The sequence below is a fragment of the Phyllostomus hastatus genome, unplaced genomic scaffold (assembly GCF_019186645.2).
Source record: "Phyllostomus hastatus isolate PE091 unplaced genomic scaffold, TTU_PhHast_1.1 phas_contig_58, whole genome shotgun sequence".
Taxonomy (NCBI): Eukaryota; Metazoa; Chordata; class Mammalia; order Chiroptera; family Phyllostomidae; genus Phyllostomus; species Phyllostomus hastatus.
Genome location: NW_025333916.1, coordinates 20,803,669 through 20,821,549, shown reverse-complemented (window position 1 = coordinate 20,821,549; position 17,881 = coordinate 20,803,669). Strand labels below are relative to the sequence as shown.

The 17,881-nt window shown below is 37.3% G+C and overlaps 2 protein-coding genes across 4 annotated transcripts in view; one reads left to right on the top strand and one right to left on the bottom strand.

Moving 5' to 3' along the window:
* The window catches only part of CERT1 (ceramide transporter 1), a 112,677-nt gene extending 102,949 nt beyond the window's left edge, over positions 1-9,728 (bottom strand). Inside the window, exons 1-2 of one of the 2 annotated variants that reach the window (XM_045847739.1) lie at positions 9,377-9,728; positions 3,088-3,222 (exon numbers count right to left, since the gene is read on the bottom strand). In XM_045847739.1, the coding sequence (XP_045703695.1) occupies positions 3,088-3,222; positions 9,377-9,472 (231 nt within the window). In that variant the 5' untranslated portion in view covers positions 9,473-9,728. The remainder of the gene's footprint in view (positions 1-3,087; positions 3,223-9,376) is intronic. The other variant, XM_045847738.1, reaches the window with a different exon arrangement.
* A 99-nt stretch (positions 9,729-9,827) lies between these two features.
* The window catches only part of POLK (DNA polymerase kappa), a 71,148-nt gene continuing 63,094 nt past the window's right edge, over positions 9,828-17,881 (top strand). Inside the window, exon 1 of one of the 2 annotated variants that reach the window (XM_045847737.1) lies at positions 9,828-10,162. The gene's annotated coding sequence lies outside the window, so the exon portion shown is untranslated. Of the gene's footprint in view, positions 10,178-17,881 lie in introns of both variants that reach the window. The other variant, XM_045847735.1, reaches the window with a different exon arrangement.

Sequence of the window (17,881 nt, the reverse complement as noted above, 5' to 3'; positions counted from 1 at the left end):
GAATGTCACCACCCCTCCACTCCTTTCTCCAATCATATGTGGAAAATTCCACAAGCCCACCTTCTTGCACAAATCTGCTTCATCCCCAACTTATAAAACCAGACAACCGAGCCAGACCCTTGAGCCAGTTCAGAGAACTTTCCTTTCCCCTGTGCTGCCTCCCTTGCACCTGAGCATAAGCTTAATAAAAATCTGTTTGGAAATTTCTCTAAGGTTTCCTCTTGATTCCTATCTTGGGTAACCAAAGAACCCTAATGCCAGTGACAACCTGAAGCCTTCCATTTACCTGACCTTCCATTCTGAGAAAACTCTGGCCTCAACTTGGATCCCATGGTTACAGGACTGCCCCATTCCCAATGGCCAGCAAGATGACCTTGATACTGAGACTTACTAGGAATGAGCCTTCCTAGCACTGTGAGACCACCCTATCCAAACAAAAAGTTCATCATCAACGCATCCTTCAGATTATTTATGATAAAGAGGGAAAACTGGATGAAAAAGGAGTTCTATAGAAAGTAATCCCACAGGGTGTTCTGATTATAAATTCCTAACTAGGTAGGTCATGGTGGGTAGGCATGCCCCAGACATAAAACCTTTTAGCAAAATGTTTATCTTTGCCTTAAGTAAGCCCTGCCCATTGTTTCTGTGCACCTAGGTTAACACATCTTTGAAATAACCACCCTCAAGATGGCACATAATCTTGTTAACTATCCTTGAGATCTTACTCCTTGGCAATTATCAGTTTGGCTCAAATAAATTTTTATAAAATTTTTTTTAAAAAGTTCTGCATGCAAATATAACAAAAAATTCTACAAAGAACTAACACATTGTTTTTTTTTAATGAGGAAACACAATGTAAATGTTTATTTAAAATTTTCCAAAAAAAAAAAAATTCCTTTTCCTCAAATAATCCACACACTATTACCACTGTCCATAATTCAAGACAGGAAAACTATATTTAACTCTACATAACTAGCATGGTACTCTACAAATACTACTACTTACTAAACAATAAAGATAAAATTTCATTCCTTCCTATTTTCACATCAGCCATCAACATCAGTGCTAGCTGACTTCAGAACTTGTCAAACCCTGTACTCATTGCATTTTGACAAGAAAAAAATGTTCGAGTACTCGGTGCTTGCTCTAGCAAGGGACTGTTCACACTTGCTAGAACTTGTATGAGTCACGACACTGCCCCCCAAGAGGAAATGCTTCACTGTTGGGTACTCAAGGGTTTTGGCACTCATCACGAGGTCTGGAACAATGCTTTATACTTTGAAAATACTAAGGTAATACTGTATTTTCAAAGTATAAAGCATTGTAACTAACAAATGTGTGACAATATGCAAAAAGAGGGAGGAGAGGAGCCTAGGAAAGCCATTTCAAGAAAGTACTGTATTTTTAGGACCATAAGATGCACCTGACCATAACACACACCTAGGTTTTAGAGGAGGAAAATAGGAAAAAATATTCTGAAGCAAAAAACGTGGTAAAATATTTAATAACCTGTGACCTTGCTCCACCGCCACCCACCCCCACAGTGAGCCAGGTAAGCTACATTCGGACTATAAGATGCATCCCCTTTCCCCCCAAATTTGGAGGTGTGTCTTATAGTCCTAAAAATACAGTACATTTCTATTAACTATTCTGTCTTCTAGCATAAATAATGTTCTATCTTAAAGATAAATAAGACCCCCAAACACTATACTAGATACAATTTCAAAATACACTATAATGTACCACCTACCAGTTAAAATAGATAATGAACGTTCAAATTATTTCTTTAAAATTGCCCCTAAGAATGGAGACTAGTAGCCTCATTCGCAACATTTCCAAATAATTCCTAAGTTTTTACATCTCAACAGTCAATTAAGTTTTTGTTTTCACACTTGGAATATCCAAAAGAAGCAGAACATATGACAAATGATGGAAAAATACTGTAAGATTTTTCTTAAATGTGTAACATAAACATACGTAAGTCAGACTTATATAATACTGATCCAAAGTGCTTTTTACTTTTATAAGCCTTAAAGTCTATCATGTGAATTCTCTTTGAACATATCAGTAAAATCTATGATTAAGTTTTAACATACCCATTTTTTAGATTTTAACAATTGCTACCTTAATTTACCTCTATTTAACTGACCTACCTTAACCAACACTTTTTTCTCCCCTTTATTAAATATGCTATAGCATGTATGCTAGTTTTAGCATATCAGGCACTTCTGATCCCACTAATTGATACACGTTTATTAGGTCAGTTGGTTGTTCCCAAGCCTCTTTATGCAAGTTTACTTGTAATTCCTACATACCTTAAATATTATGTAAGTGTATGGAACACAAGTACAAAAAGAGATCTGTTTCTATGTAAACTGAGTTGAATGTAAGCTAAGTAGATTATTCAGTAAAAGTGAGCCATTCTTTTAAAAGGTATTGAATTAGATAAAGGTGAGACATCTGTAAAATATTAGGAAAAATTTCATAAAAATCCAGAAAGAATGTATATCAAGGTTTTTTCAAAAGTATCTAAGCTTTTATTCCACTTTAGAGATATGAAAACTGGAAATTGCAAATCATGCATTACAGATATAGTTTATACAAGATCAACTTCTTTCAACTCCATATTCAAAGAGATGGTGTTAGCTCTGTATCAAAAAATTGGCAAATATAGATTTATATATTTTAAGTTAAAATTTTAAAATGTTAAGATCTGTATTTTTTTATTTTCCTGCTTTAATGTTTTCAATAACCTACAAATCTCAACAGACATAAGACTTTCTAACAACTTTTTTCTTGAATGCCTTGTTTAAGGGCTTGCTTTACCAACTAGATAAATATTATATGTCTATATAAAATAATAGTATGTAGTTAATAAACACTCTAAAATACCTTATGGAAAAAAGTATTAGAAAATAACTTTATGGAAAAAAGTATTAGACTTTTTTATGCAGAAAAGTATACTCCACAAAGGCAAGAATCTTAACCTATTTTGTTCACAGATGTATACCAAGCACCTAGAATAGTTCTAAGTATATAGTGGATGCTCAATAAATATTTGTTAAATAAAGGAGAACAAAAACTTACTGTGATGACAGCCTTGCTAAGACAGATGGATCCTCTGCAGCCATACTCTGTCTCATCTTCAGATTTGTAGTAACTCAACGTGTTATTTTTCAAAACTACCCAACGATCCTGCCACCCATGAATGTAGTTTGTCCACTGGGAGTAAAGGAGAAGCAGGGGGAAGGAAAACAAAAAATAACAACTTAATATTTTAGAAATCCAAACTTTCTGAAACAGCAATTGCTATAATTTTAAGACTTAAATGTGAGAAGTTCTAACATAATTATAAACAGTAAAAGTTATTATAAAAAGTGGAAAGTTGATATTTTCTAAATTTTAAATATTTTTCAGTAAATTTTACAAAATTAAAAATAAAATATTTTCTTCTAACATTTGAAGAATAAAACAGAAGGCGATTTCAGTTTAAAATTTTGCTTTGCTCCGCACAGCAAAGGAACCCAATAAAACAAAAAGGCAACCATTCATATGTTAAAGATATTTGCAAATGACACTTCCAATAAAGGGTTAATGTCCAAAATATACATAGAACTCATACACCTCAACAATAACAAAAGCAACAACAAGAAATCAGATTAAAAAATGGATAGAGAATCTGAGTATGCAGACATCTTTCTAAGGAAGACATACCGATGACCAATAGGCATGAAAAGATGTTCAACGTCACTAAAAGTTAGGGCAATGCAAATCAAAACCAAGTGAGATATTACCTCATACCCGTTAGAATGGCTTTTATCAAAAAGACAACAAATAAGTGTTGTTGAGGATGCAGAGGAAAGGGAACCCTCGTGCACTACTGGTAAGATTGTAAATTGGTGTAGCCACTATGGGAAACAGTATGGAGGGTCCTCAAAAAATTAAGAATAGAGCTACCATATGATCCAGCAATTCCTCTTCTGCGTATTTATCCAAATATGAAAACACTAATTCAAAAATATATATATGTACCCCTAAGTTCACTGTATTATAACAGCCAAGATACTGAAACAACCTGTATATCTATTGATGAAAAAATGGATAAAGATGTAGAGAGAGAGAGAGAGAGAGAGAGAGAGAGAGAGAGAGAGAGAGAGATACTACTCGGCCATAAAAAATGAAATATTGCCATATCAACAAAATGGATAGCCCTTGAGGTTATTATGCTAAGTGAAATAAGTCAGATGGAACAGAAAAGGACAAAAAAACTCTATGATTTCACTCATATGTAGAATATAAAACAAAAAAAGCAGCAAATAAACTAACAAAACAAAACAAAAAGAAACTCATAGATACAGAATGAGTTACCAAAAAGGAAGGGAGGTGGTGGGAGGGTGAAATGGATAAAGGGGGTCAAATACATGGTTAACAGATGGAAATTAAGACTTTTTTTGGCGTTGAGCATGACAGAGTATACAGATATTGAAGTACAATATTGTTCACCTGACATTTATACAATGTTATTAACCAATGTGATCTCAATTAAAAAATTAATTTAAAAACTATGCTTTGTTCTTTGCATGCTTTCATCTTTCCTTCCTCACCACCATCATGTCACTTAAATTATTTTGGTCCCTGCTACAATTAACACATTCAACAGAAAAGTAAGTTTGGTTATACAGTCTGTTATTCTCCTACAAGTACTGCATGAAACCTGTTAAAACAACAGAATTATGATGCTAATCATGGCCAAAACTGTACTTTTGTTGTAAGTCATTCCCATATAAAAATTTATGATGTTCATAATTACATTAACGTAAAAATACTAGATCATTAATCTTTGGTAAGTCTGTATCAACTCCATTTTTTCCTCCACAGAACTCAACATGTAATACTTAAAAGTTAATTCATTTTCCAAAGTTCTCTGAAGATCCACTGTTCAAAATCAAAACTTATAATACAAATATAAAACTGGTTTTTCAAAAACATACTTGGATTATCTGTTCCCAGTACCTATAAATGGTTTGTTTGCTAAACTTTTGCTGCACACTGAAGATCACAATAAACTTGCAATAGCAGAAATGTACCTCTTGTTGATTTTGCATATTTCCATGTTCTGGGGGTTTAAATATAGACAATTCCAAAACTGTCTGCCAAAAACTAATTCAAATGGATTGTTAAACATACACATATTGCAATGGTTCAGGCTCTTTACCCATTGAGAAATCTTTACTTTTCTATTCTCTAATTCAGCACGTTTGAGATGGTTCTGGTCTTAAATTTTCTAACCCCCATCATTACAACCCCTCCCTTAGAGTCCATCCTTGCAGGAAATTAAACTCATTCTTTCCTAAGGGCTCCCTAATAGCCATTTCTTTACTTTCAAATCCCTGTGACTTAAACTGCAAACTGAAATGAAGATTCTGGCCTTGGTTGGGAGCTTGCCTGAGCTCCACCTCCTGTCTGTGCTCAGGCCCTACCCCGCCTCTTCTGGCCCCCACCCAGAACAGCAGGAGGTGAGCAGCAGCCGCCAAGGGAACAAGAGAAGCTCACCTGAACTCCACCTCCTGACAGCCCTCCCCCTCCCCCCGGGGAGAAAAATTGGTCCCTGAGGTGAAAAGGGTGGGGACCCCTGGGTTAGAGCATCGTCCTGATATGCAAGGATTGCAGGTTCAAGTCCTGATCAGGGCACATACACAAATCAAGCAATGAATGCATCAGTAAGTGCAACAACAAACGTGTCTGTCTGTGTCTCTCTAAATATCAGTTAAAAAAAAAAAAGAATGATTCTTAAATACAAAATTGAGTGCACCTCCTCTCTTAAGGACCTTCTTATGTTCCCATTTCTTTGACTTCTGGAGAATCAGTCAAGACTATTTCCTTCACTTTGGCAGTCACTTAGACTTAAACCTGCCTGAGGGTTTGTGTATTCATTGACAGAGTAGTGGATGCAAAATCAGAGACTCAACTACTTTATTAGTTACGTGAGGAGTTTTGAAATTATTTACCTTTTCTGAACTTCAGTTTCTTTGCCTGTTATTTGATGTTAATGGCTGAATAAAATTGTGAAAATGCTTACTATATTCATAGGAGATACTCAATACCTGAAGGTTCCTTCTCAATCTTTATAGCCCATTATCAACTCCTATGCATCTTTCCTTCACATTAAACTCTTAAATTTGGCTCCTCTTCTCTATTTTCAATTAATCCAATTAAATCATCAGTTCCTGGATTCCTGAGATGACTTAATAACCTAATCTCTAGTATCTTCTGCAATTTATTTCACAACTTACATTATCTTATTTACTTATGAGCATGTTTGCCTACTTATCTTACATTAATCTCATTGAACCTTCAGTTCCACATCTTACATGAACAACTAACTCCCGATTGCCAATAATACATATTATTTATTGGCATATCTTAATCCACCTTACTTCCAATTATTGCCCTTCAGAAGGCCTGTAACTGTGTGACTGTGGTTAGGTTACTTATTCTCTCTGTTTCTCTGTTAAACTGTACCTTAGAATTGTTAAGATGAAATAAGAATAGACTTAGAACACTGCCAAGCACATAGTACTTTCTGAGTTGGAGGCAGTCATGCATAGCTAATGAGGCTTAACCTTCGGTGCAGCTCACTAGACCCCTTCCGAAGTGACAAAAGGTGCCCCAGCAACTTTGTGTCCACAATTTTATATTATTTCCTTACAAAGGATTCAATAAATTACATAAGCCTCAGGACCCTTTACTCAATAATGTTAGACTATTATTATACCTAGAAGGCAGATTTTTACCTTTCTCTATTCTCATAAAGTACCTTCCCTCTTCCCCATATATCAAATAGAGACAAGGCAATGTGCTGGACACTGCAAAGAAATCAAAGATTTTTGTTCCCAAGCTATATTTTCAAAAGGAAAAAGAAACCCACATTTAAAATAAAAAGAAATAAGTTACACACAAAATGCTATGAGAATCCAAGGGAAGGAGATCTGGAATAGTTGGTGAAATAAAAGCTTCATAGAAAGAACAGTATTTGAGGTAGACTCTGAAAAAGGATAGAATTTAGTCAACAGATGTGTGGAGAAACAGAAGATGAATTAAACCTCAAAAAATGAAAATTCAGAAGCTGGATGCAATTTATTTTATCTAGGCTTAGTTGCTCTCAAGTCCTACTAAAGTAGGAAGCTTTTCCCAACCATAATTCATCCTGATACTTCTTAGAGTTACCTAGAATTACTGTCTATCTAGTATTTTTGGAATCTACATACTTAATTATAAATGCTAAAAAAAATAAGCTTCACAGGTACTTTAGATTACCAAATAGAAAAAAACTTTGGACTGGCTTAAGAGACTAATCAAATTAGTATTAGGACGTATCTACATTAATCAAAAAAAGGGAAACGAAGAGTTGCTGAGCTCTAACTCATAGTTTAATCACCAAGTGAATGCAAGGGACTCAAAATATATACTGGTATGTACTTCAAATTTTAAAACATGTACTCAATATAAAAGTCTTCATTAATAAGCTTCCAGAAAATACCATATATGATCATAAATTATTAAATTTCAGGGAAATTACCTTCAAAGCTGTTAAAAGAATAACACCAACACCTGTATTTCTGTTGATCTAAGTATGCAGAAACACTGAAGTTATTTATCTACCATAGAAGTGGTCAAAAACTCTATTTCCACACATTTAAGTATCAAAGAGACAGTCTTCCATTTTTCTATATTTCCATACAGTATACCTAATACACAACTCTGAATAAGGTAAATCCTCAGAGAACTGGTAATTCCACTATTCACTCCACCCCGCCCCCTAATCATGATGAATAGGTTTAAAGCATGGCTTGTTTTGTCAAATACTTAACACCACCACAATATTAATTTGAAAGTCTGCTTATCATCTAATGAGAAAAGTGATGAAACTACCAGAATCACCCACAAGCAAAAAGCCCATTTCATGATAATCTGTCTGAAAATATATACCTATTACACCTTAAGTTCCATACAGATTCCTAAATTACGAGATACATTTAATCTAGAGAACCCTAGAGAGCTTCTTTACTGAAAACCTTTCAGTGAAATTCCAGTAATGATCACAGTATCAAGACACACCATAATTTTTCTGCTATGCAAGTAAGTTAACACTTGTAAGCCTTAGTTCTGATACATTAATGCCTTTCTTAAGCCTTTCTCACCAGCGTTCTGAATACATTATAAACACCTAATACGAAACAATTCCAAATGATGTCCAAATGCTTAGCCAAAGTATGTATACTGGAAGCAGGGTGATTTCTTAACAGCTGCACATGACCTAGTATCTTATGACCAGCTTGTTGAAAGACTCGCCCCAGCTCCCTCTTCTCCAGGTTAACTGCTAGCTCCAGCCATTTCTAAAAGTTTAACAGGAATGGAGAAGGAAGTAAAAAAACAAAAACAAAAACAACAAAAAAACCCGCAACGTGAATCTTCTTACAACTTGAATAAAAAACACCCCCCATGCACTATTAAAAGAAAAGACTACCCACCTTCTCTCTTCAAAAGACTCATCGATTGTAACTAATTAGCCTTAGAGTCGTACAAATGAACTATCTGCTTTGTTAAAATTTTGAAAGAGAAGTTATAAAAGATACAGGAAAGGTAGTATTACTGCAAGAATATTTTATTAAATAATGCTCTCCTTCCTGGACTATAAAGGTCAGCCTCCATTCCAACATGTTCCAAGTTACTATACATTTTTATACCTACTACGTGGCGATTCAATAGCTCTTTTCCGAATAGGGGTAAAGGGCGAGGGAATAGGTACAAAAGTCCTCCTCAGTGAGATCTCTCCCTTACATCTAATCTGGCATAGTTTTCCACCCCAGATTTTATTACCAAGTCTAGGTGCGACGGCTTCTGTCTAAAACAGCCGCATTCCCAGAACCCCCTAACCCTACCCTGCTGGGCATCTCCGCACTAACCACATTTGAGGTCCAACTTAACATTGCTCCCATACCCAGTTGTTCGGACACTGCCGTGGCTCAACCCGGATTCCTATACCCAGGAGAGCTGCCGCCCCGAGTCCCAAGTCATGGTGCGCATCCCGCTCCCTAACTGGATCCGGCGTTGGGACAGGTTTCCCCCAGTCCTCGGCGGCAGGCCACTGCCGACACCCAGGGCAGACAAGAAGGACAGTCCCTTTCCCTTTCCCCACTCCACCCCTAACCCGGGCACTCCAGCGGCAGAACTCTGCCCTGCACCCCGGCGCATTCTGCAGCCTCCGCCCCGGGACAGACCGTACATCCCGCCCAGCCCCACCCCATGCCCTCAGAGGCTTGCCTCGCGGCAGGTGAGTCTGGGCCAGGGGCCCTTGGCCCCGCGGGTTGCTCACCTTGCTGAGGACCCCACAGCGCTCCACAGGCGGTCCGGACTCCGTCTCCGGATCCTCCTCCGAGCCCGAAGAGTTCCAGCTCTGGTTATCCGACATGGAGGCGCGACAGACGCGCAGGAGACCGACCCCCGCTCCTAGAGCTGCGCCGGAGGAGGCGCCCAGTCCCCGGGGTGAAATGTCGAGGGATGGCGAAGGGAATAGTGCCCGCTCTGGTGCCGGGGGTTGCCGGAGGTGGGACGAAGTCCGCCCCACGCGCCGCCGCCGCCGCGCCTGACACCGAGCGGACAGGGGAAGGAGGACAAGCGGCGAAGGAAGCCTGCCCTTCCAGCCGTCAGCCGCTGCCGTCGCCGTGACCCCTGCGTTGCGACCGGCGCCGCCACCCGAACTCAGTTCCTTCGATGCCAATCTCAAAAGGAGAAGAAAAGGGGGAGGAAGAAGAAAAGAGACAAACCAACTGCAGAGACCCGGGTCCACTCACACCTCTGTTCCCGCCGCCATCTTCCTGCCTGGCCCACTATTTACCCTTCCCTCCCCTCTTCCCTCCTCTTCGTCCTCCCATTCTCCCCGGTTCTCCGCCCGGTCCCCTCCCAACGTCTGACGCAGCACGCCAAAGGCTTGGGGTCCCTCCCGCACCCTACCTCCTGCCCTCCCGGGTGACGCCTGATAGAGAAGTGGGAGGAGCGGAGAGAGATGGGCTGGGAAAGCCGCTGTGCTGCATTCTGGGAGGGCCAGATCTGTCAGCCGCGTTGCCTCCTGGGAGTTGTAGTCGCAATTCTGAGTCGACTGGTGAGTTTATCCCCGGTAAGTCTTGTTGTCTTGGGGACGATCTTGCGTTGGTTGGGCTTTGTTTGACAGGTGCGTGAGTGGTTCCCTCCGCCGCGCTTCTCTTTCAGCCTAGCGTGTTTATGACGAACCCGCCGGGCTTGCGGGGCCGGACGTGAGCTAACTCTCCGCTGAGGATGCCGGGCCTGCCTTCCTAAAAGCCCGGGAGCATTTTGCCGCTAACTTGGGCTAGTGTGTACTGGACCCTTCCGCCTCAACCCAGGGCCAGCGGTCTGAGACCTTTGTAGTGACAAAGGGTTCCCCCAAACCACCTCTGCAAATTTCGATTGTCTTTCATCTCGCTCTTTAGAAATTAGACTTTACACTTGACGTCCCGCTTTTGAAGGAGAAATTTTTCAGTTCCTTCTCACCAGAGCCAACACTTCGCATGGTTAGATTTCTAGAGTTTTATTTTGTGGAAAGTAATTATGAAAGTACCAGGGAATAAATCATGCCTGAAGAATTTTCAAAGTAAAATAGGAATGTGAGGTGATAGCCTGGTATTTCCTTTTAGCTGTGAGTGTCTTCCTGAGACTCAGGTTAAACATCTCTACCAACCTACTACCGCTCTCTGAAAGATAAAAAAAAAAGGTTGGAATAGAAACTTGGTTCGCTAAGAATGACCACAGTGCACTAGACGTTGAACACCAAGGGATTAGGGAATAGGAGGCTAACTTTTTTTTAAAGACTAGAATTAGTGGCAAAAGCAATAGAAAGTCTAGCAGATCTTATCTAGTCTTTTTTGCATTTATTATAAGAACAACTTTAATTATGAGATCTTGATCTTTGTAGTTTCAGGTCTTTCTTTTGCTACTTTTACAATTTTGTCAATTTCTTATAATTGCCAAAAATAAAATTTATTATTAAACCATAGAGAAAATCCCAGTTTACTGTATAGGAGTGAAATTTTGAGTTTGGTGGAAAAGGCACTGCAGCCAAAAATAGCAATGATAGCTATAGAGACCAACTTAACTGGGATCTTAAGGCAAGAATGGAATGATGGGATGTGTGTCAGAAAAGTACTTATCTTCCATTCCCAAGATTGACAAAGATGCTGAATCTGCTGTAAAGAAGTTACACATCGCTTTTCATGGTAATCAAGCGATCAATGAAAGTCATTTAGATGAATAAAATCTTGATATAAAGCTTTTGAAGATACTTTGTCAACGTGATAATTAAAACATAATTCCAAAGTTGTCATTCAAAAGAGAAAAAAATTAGCACATTTTTCCTCTGTATTGAATTACTAAATTACACCTTTAGAATGTTGAATGCTATAGCAATTAAGTTTTGCTTTGCTTTGCAATTACCTAATATAGTTAGACTTTCTATTTCTGATTTTTTTAAGCTTGGGTTTTAAAATGTCATTAGTCTTAAGGAAATTATTGTGGACTGTTGAGAAATTCACTTCATAATGCAATTTAGAATCATGGGAGAGTAGTATATCTTTAAATTGAATTTTCTGTTTTATTTTATGCATTTCTAGGCCATGCTGGGTACTAAGGTGCCCACTTACTCAACAGAAATTGTTTCATTTCATTTAGTATTAATATGAGAAAAATTTCCTGTTTTTCTTTTTATTGAATTTGTTGGGGTGACACTGGTTAACAAAATTCTACAGGTTTCAGGTGCACAATTCTACAATACATCATCTGTACACTGTATTGTGTGTTTATCACTCCCAGTCAAGTCTACATCCAGCACCATTTATCCTCCCTTTACCTTCCTCCACTTCCTCCCCAATCACCACACTATTGTCCATGTCCATGAGTTTTTTTCTCTTGCCTTTTTTTGCTCAGTCCCTCCATCCCCCCGCCCCACGACACACATAGCTGTCAGCATGTTCATCTATGAGTCTGCCCCCATTTTGCTTGTTAGTTCATTTTGTTCATTAGATTCCACATCTGAGTGAAATCATATGGCATTTGTCCTTCTCTGACTGGTTTATTTCACTTAGCAAAAGGTTCTCAAGGCCCATCCATGCTGTTGCAAAGCATAAAATTTCCTTCTTTTTTATAGTCAAGTAGTATTCCATTGTGTAGCTGTACCACAGCTTTTTTTTTATACAGGTGTCTGAGGGCTTTGTTTTGAGATTGTACTCCTGACAGTCACTGCCAGCTTTCATTGGTGTCAAGAAATTTCTTTTTAAAAAGATACTTGCCACAATCTTTTTTCATATTTAAAAACTATTTAAATTGTTTTTTAATTTAAGAAGGATTTTTGTATACTGATTAGGATAGAATACCACATTAGAGGTTGGGATTCATTTCATTTCAGTTGATGGGAATGCAATACAATAATAAAATATATGTCCTTTCTCTTTATTCTGTGGTGTGAGTGACAGCTTCTGAGTTGTCTCTTACTTAGAGTGTTTCCCAACTTTCTTAAAAATATTTCTCATGGTAATTTTTTTTTAACTTTTAAACTTGAATCCACCTGGGATTTATTTTTGTATATGAAGTGAGGTAGGAATTTGTTTTTTAAGGACAGCCACTTGACCCAACACTTTATTGAATAGTCTGTTCTTATCCTTATATCTATGTGATATGTAAAATCCATATATATTTGTATATATGCATCTTTTTGGGGACTCTCTTCTTTTTTAAAATAATTTTTTATTTTTTAATTACAATTGACATACTATATCATATTAGTTTCAGATGTACAACTTAGTGAATTGACATTTATATAACTTATGAAATGATCACCCTGATAAAGCTAGTACCCATCTGACACCATATGTAGTTTTTACAATACCATTGACTATATTCCCTGTGCTTTATGTCACATTTCCATGATTGTTTTGTAACTACCAGTTTGTACTTCTTAATTCCTTCCCCCTTTTCACCACCCCCTCCAGCAATGCCCTCCCATCCAACAACCTTTAAAATGTTCTCTGTATCTTTGAGTTTGTTGCTGTTTTATTTGTTTGTTTATTTATTTATGTATTTAGATTCCACATATAAGTTAAATAATTTGGTATTTGTCTTTCTTTGTCTGACTTACTTCACTTATCATAATATCTCCTAGGCAAGATTTCATTCTTTGTGTGGCTAATATTCCACTGTGTATATGTACCACTTCTTTATCCACTCATCTATTGATGGACGATTAGGTTGCTTCTATATCTTGACTATTGTAAATAATGCTGCAGTTAACATATGGTGTATATGTTTTTTCAAAGACATTAGTGTTTTGGGTTTCTTCTGATGAATATGGAGAAGTAGAATTGCTGAGCTGGACTTCATTCTTTTTCATTGATCTGTTTGTCTATACCTGTGTTAGCACCATACTGATTTAATTACTTAACTTCATATATCTGTATATTTATATATCTATGCACCTATATAGATATATACAGCCCTATATATCTCCAAAATTCTCCCAATTTTTTTTGCATTTGGATATTTTTGTGTATCTTCTCTTCTAGATGAATTTTAGAACAGCTTGCAAATTGTATGAGATATTCAGCTGGGAATTAGATTGAGAAAGCACTTAACTTGTGAAGAAAATAGTGTCTATACAGTATTCTTATCTTTGGCCAGGCACTTCATACACCTAATCTGACTTATTCCTTACATATAAGGTGAATATTATTGGCCTCATTTTAAGGAGAATGAAACTGAAGTCAACCCAGTGTCATATAGCTTCTAACTGGCAGAATTAGGATTTGAATACAGATCTATATGACTTGAAAGATCAACTATTTTCTTTGCTCCAGAATACCTCTATAAAAGGAAGAATCATGTGAATAATAACATATACTGTAGATAAGCATATCAGAGCAGCTGTGCTCTTAATTCAGCTAATGATTTGACCATCAATTTATGCTATTTAATTTATCCCCATTTTAGAATTTATTATGTCCATTTCTGATATTTTACATGAAGAAACTCATCCACAGTGAAGTTGAATAACTTTCTGAAGGTAATAGCTAGTAAAAAGCATAGTTGCTGTTTGAGCCCAAATATCCTGATTGCAGTGTTCCTTCCCATCCCACTAGAGTCCTGTCTCCCACACCTTCTCATTCTCTCAGCTTTTATCTCCACTAAACACCAGCTCCAAAGCCTTCATCTTGGCCCTCCACTCTCACTGCCAAGATGCTGAAGCCAAACAAAACAAAAGTAAAACAACCAGAGGTGTTGGAAGAAGAATGTTTGCAATTTTACTGATTAGCAGGTAGAGCAATGAAGGGGAATATTTGCTCTTGATTCTAGAACTATAGCAAGGGAGGATATCCTAAGTTGAAATAGAAAATACTACTTTTTCAAAGATAATGCTATAAAGACCCTTTATTAGTCAGCTCAGGCTGCCATGCAAAATGACTGGGTGGCTGTGGTCTTTCTTCCTCCTCTCATAAGAACACCAGCCCTGTTGGTGAGGGCCCCACCCTTACAACTGTGCTTAACCTTAATTAACTCTTCATAGGGAGAGTTAACTCTCCCTATGAAGTATTTGGAGAGTTCTTAATTAACTCTCCAAATATACATTGGGAGCTAGGGCTTCAAATGTGAATTGTGGGAGAACACAATTTAGTTCATAACAGAGCTTACAGGTTCTATATTCCCACAGTATTTGTTATGTTAAAGATGTGTTTTGAGTTCCATAGTTCTGTTTAGCTAACCCCGGAATTTAATAGTTTTTTAATTGTGCTTTAATTGTGCTTTTTCAAACTGAAACATAACCAGCTAAAAATTGGGGATTTACCTAAGAAACTTGATTTTGCAAACTTAGAAACATTGATCTATGTCACAGAGGTAATAATCCATGAAGAGCAACAGTCTAATACACTAGAGGACAGATGAGCATGTGACTAATACAGCTGATGTTTTTTGCCCTTTATTAATGTCTTGAATAATTATCTGGATGATGAAATTATGGACCATTTGAATATTCTTTTTTATACTGATTTGTATGAAGAAAAAACTATATAGGTGTATGTATGTGCATGTGTATATGTATCACTTGTGATAGAAGAAAAGATAATTGTGAGTGTTGTAAATTAGTTAAGAATTAGGTAATCTCTCCACATTCACAGTCTTCTAAATTAATTTTCAATTTCGAGTCATTAATGTTTTTCCTGTAATGTCCCTGTTTTTCCATACATTTTCCTCTTCACAATCAAGAGAACTGATGATTGCAACATTCCTTTAAAATGCCCCATCATTGTCTTCAGGTTTTTCCCCAAGTTGACACTTATTCTTCACATTTTGCTTCATATGTAATGACAATTGTGTCACAACCGCTCTCTTACTGGCAAGGATAATGTGAAGTGGCCCAGTTTTGCAGATATTAAAATGTGCAAAAAAATGTGTGTCCCTGAAGCAATGACATATGGTACCTACTTTTCTAAGTGTGTTTCCTCATTTTTTCCCTGAGATCACTATGATTTTCAAAATATAAACATATATGTGGAGACTATTTATATACCATTATATAAAATACATTTTAAATTTGACAGTATATTGTGAATGTGTATTTCATGGCCTTTTTAATGACTGCATAAAATTTCTCCATTGAAGTACAAAATTTTTTATGTTTTCCTATTACAAAAATATACAGAACACCAGCTGAATTCTTGTATACTTGTCTAGCTCTTGTGGGGGGAGTAAATTGCTAATAGTGGACTGCTGAAGTAGAGAACATGTACATTTTACATAGTGATACTATCAAATTGTTCTCCAAAAAGGTTGCTAGTTTACCCACCCCCACAGAATAGTGTGTCTGAGTTCTCCCTCCCCTGATGAAGACAAATGATGGTGGTAGGATGCTGAGTAAGCTATTGAAAGGAGATTGTGATAGGAGTTTATAGTTTCAGAATGAACCCACACTGGAAATAGTGAATGCTTGATTTTGGTTGACTAGTTGGATACTTTACTATTGTTGGTCTTATCAAGGCTTTTTTGACAGGGGGCAAGAAATAAATTCAGGGTAGCTGAAATAAGAGAAAGTTATTGTTGAGACCTGTAAGCCCTCAACTAGGCCTCGTACATATTGAAAACTTGGAAATGAGGACTTGGTGTTTGCCTGTCCATCTCTCAGCTGTGGTGGTATCTCTGTGATCTTGTGTTCTCAGTCTCTGTTTCTTGGTCTCTTTCAGCTGATATCTTGCATGCTGTCCAAATTTGGCTTAAGTACCTCTTAGTTTCAGGACCATCTCTGTGTCTTCTAGTTCAGATTCCTTTCTTTTTAATTGTATTTTATTGTACAGTTGTCCCCGAATTTTCCCCCTTTGCCTACCTCCGTCCAGCTCTCCCCATCCCTGAGGCAATCCTCACACTGTGTCCCCACACATGGGTCATCCATATATGTTCTCTGGCTAATCCCTTCACCTTTTATCCAGTACCACCCTCCCCGCTGACATCTGTGAGTCTGTTCCATGTATCTGTGCTTCTGTTTCTATTTTGTTCATTAGAGTCCACATATAAGTGAAATCATGTGGTATTTGTCTTTCACAGACTTAGCTCAGATTCTTAAAAGAAACAGGTAGCTGGCCAGTCAATCCTTTAATCAGTTTTTCCCAAAATGTGGAATATAAAGCTGCTGGTTCTGTGGTTTGTTGGGAGTGGGAGGCCAACTGGAAACAACGTATCTAGTGTGTATAATTTCATTGTCTGTTTCTAACTTCAGGGGGAGAGGAGGGGACATTCTGAGGGGAAACAACCCATTTAACATACATGAAAATCCCATTGTCACCCAATACACAGGGAATAACACATAATAGTATGTGATAAATGTTTAAATGCTTGTATTAGACTGCATATATTATTTTCTTCCACTAGAATGTGAGTTCCATGGAGACAACAATTTTTTTTCATCCATTTTTTCCATCACTTTTTTCTTTCCTTCGTCCTTAGAATAGTGCTCATCACATAGAAGGCATTCAGTATAACTAATTAATGCATTATACCTTCTCTTTCAGTTAATAATTTAATTCAATAAGCATACAATATGCAAAATATGCTGACTACTGTGGGTGAATTTAAGATAGTAAAAGGTTATCAAAAGGGGGTGCTTTGGGGGTTCTGCCTTTAAGGAGATTATAATAGAAAACAAGGTAAGAAAGTTACATATCTAACTAGGATAACTGAAGTAGTGTTTTTTAAGTTGAGAGAAGTAAAGGAATAAAAGAGTAACCTTTACTCCTACTACCTGACAGTGATAAACCCTGTTCTCTAATTCTACTTTTACTGGGTGTCTGTAAAGCCACTTGCCCCAGGTCCTTTAAGTTAAAATAATGGCTATAAAAATAATGGATTAATAATGGATTATTTATTTATCTTTATTGATTAATTTTATTTATTTATATTTTTATCAGTTGATTTCAGAGAGAGAGGAAGGGTTGATTTTTTGTATTGTATGTGCCCAGGGATCGAACCTGCAACCATGTCATATCAGGATGACAGTCTAGCCAACTGAGCTGTCTGGCCAGGGCACTATTTGGAATTTTAAAGAAAAAGGATTTTCCTTATTTGTTGATCCTTTTTTACCAAGTTATCATGTAAACTAGTTAATGAGTCTTGTCACATTAGAAATATTATAAGCTGGTAGATTTCTCTTTTTCGATTTGTTACTATGTGTTACCTGTCAACATGTTCCCTAAATAAAGTTCAGAAATTTAAAAGATTTGTATGCTCCTCTGCAAGTCTCTCTGCCTTTTTCAGTTTAGCCTGTACTGCTTGT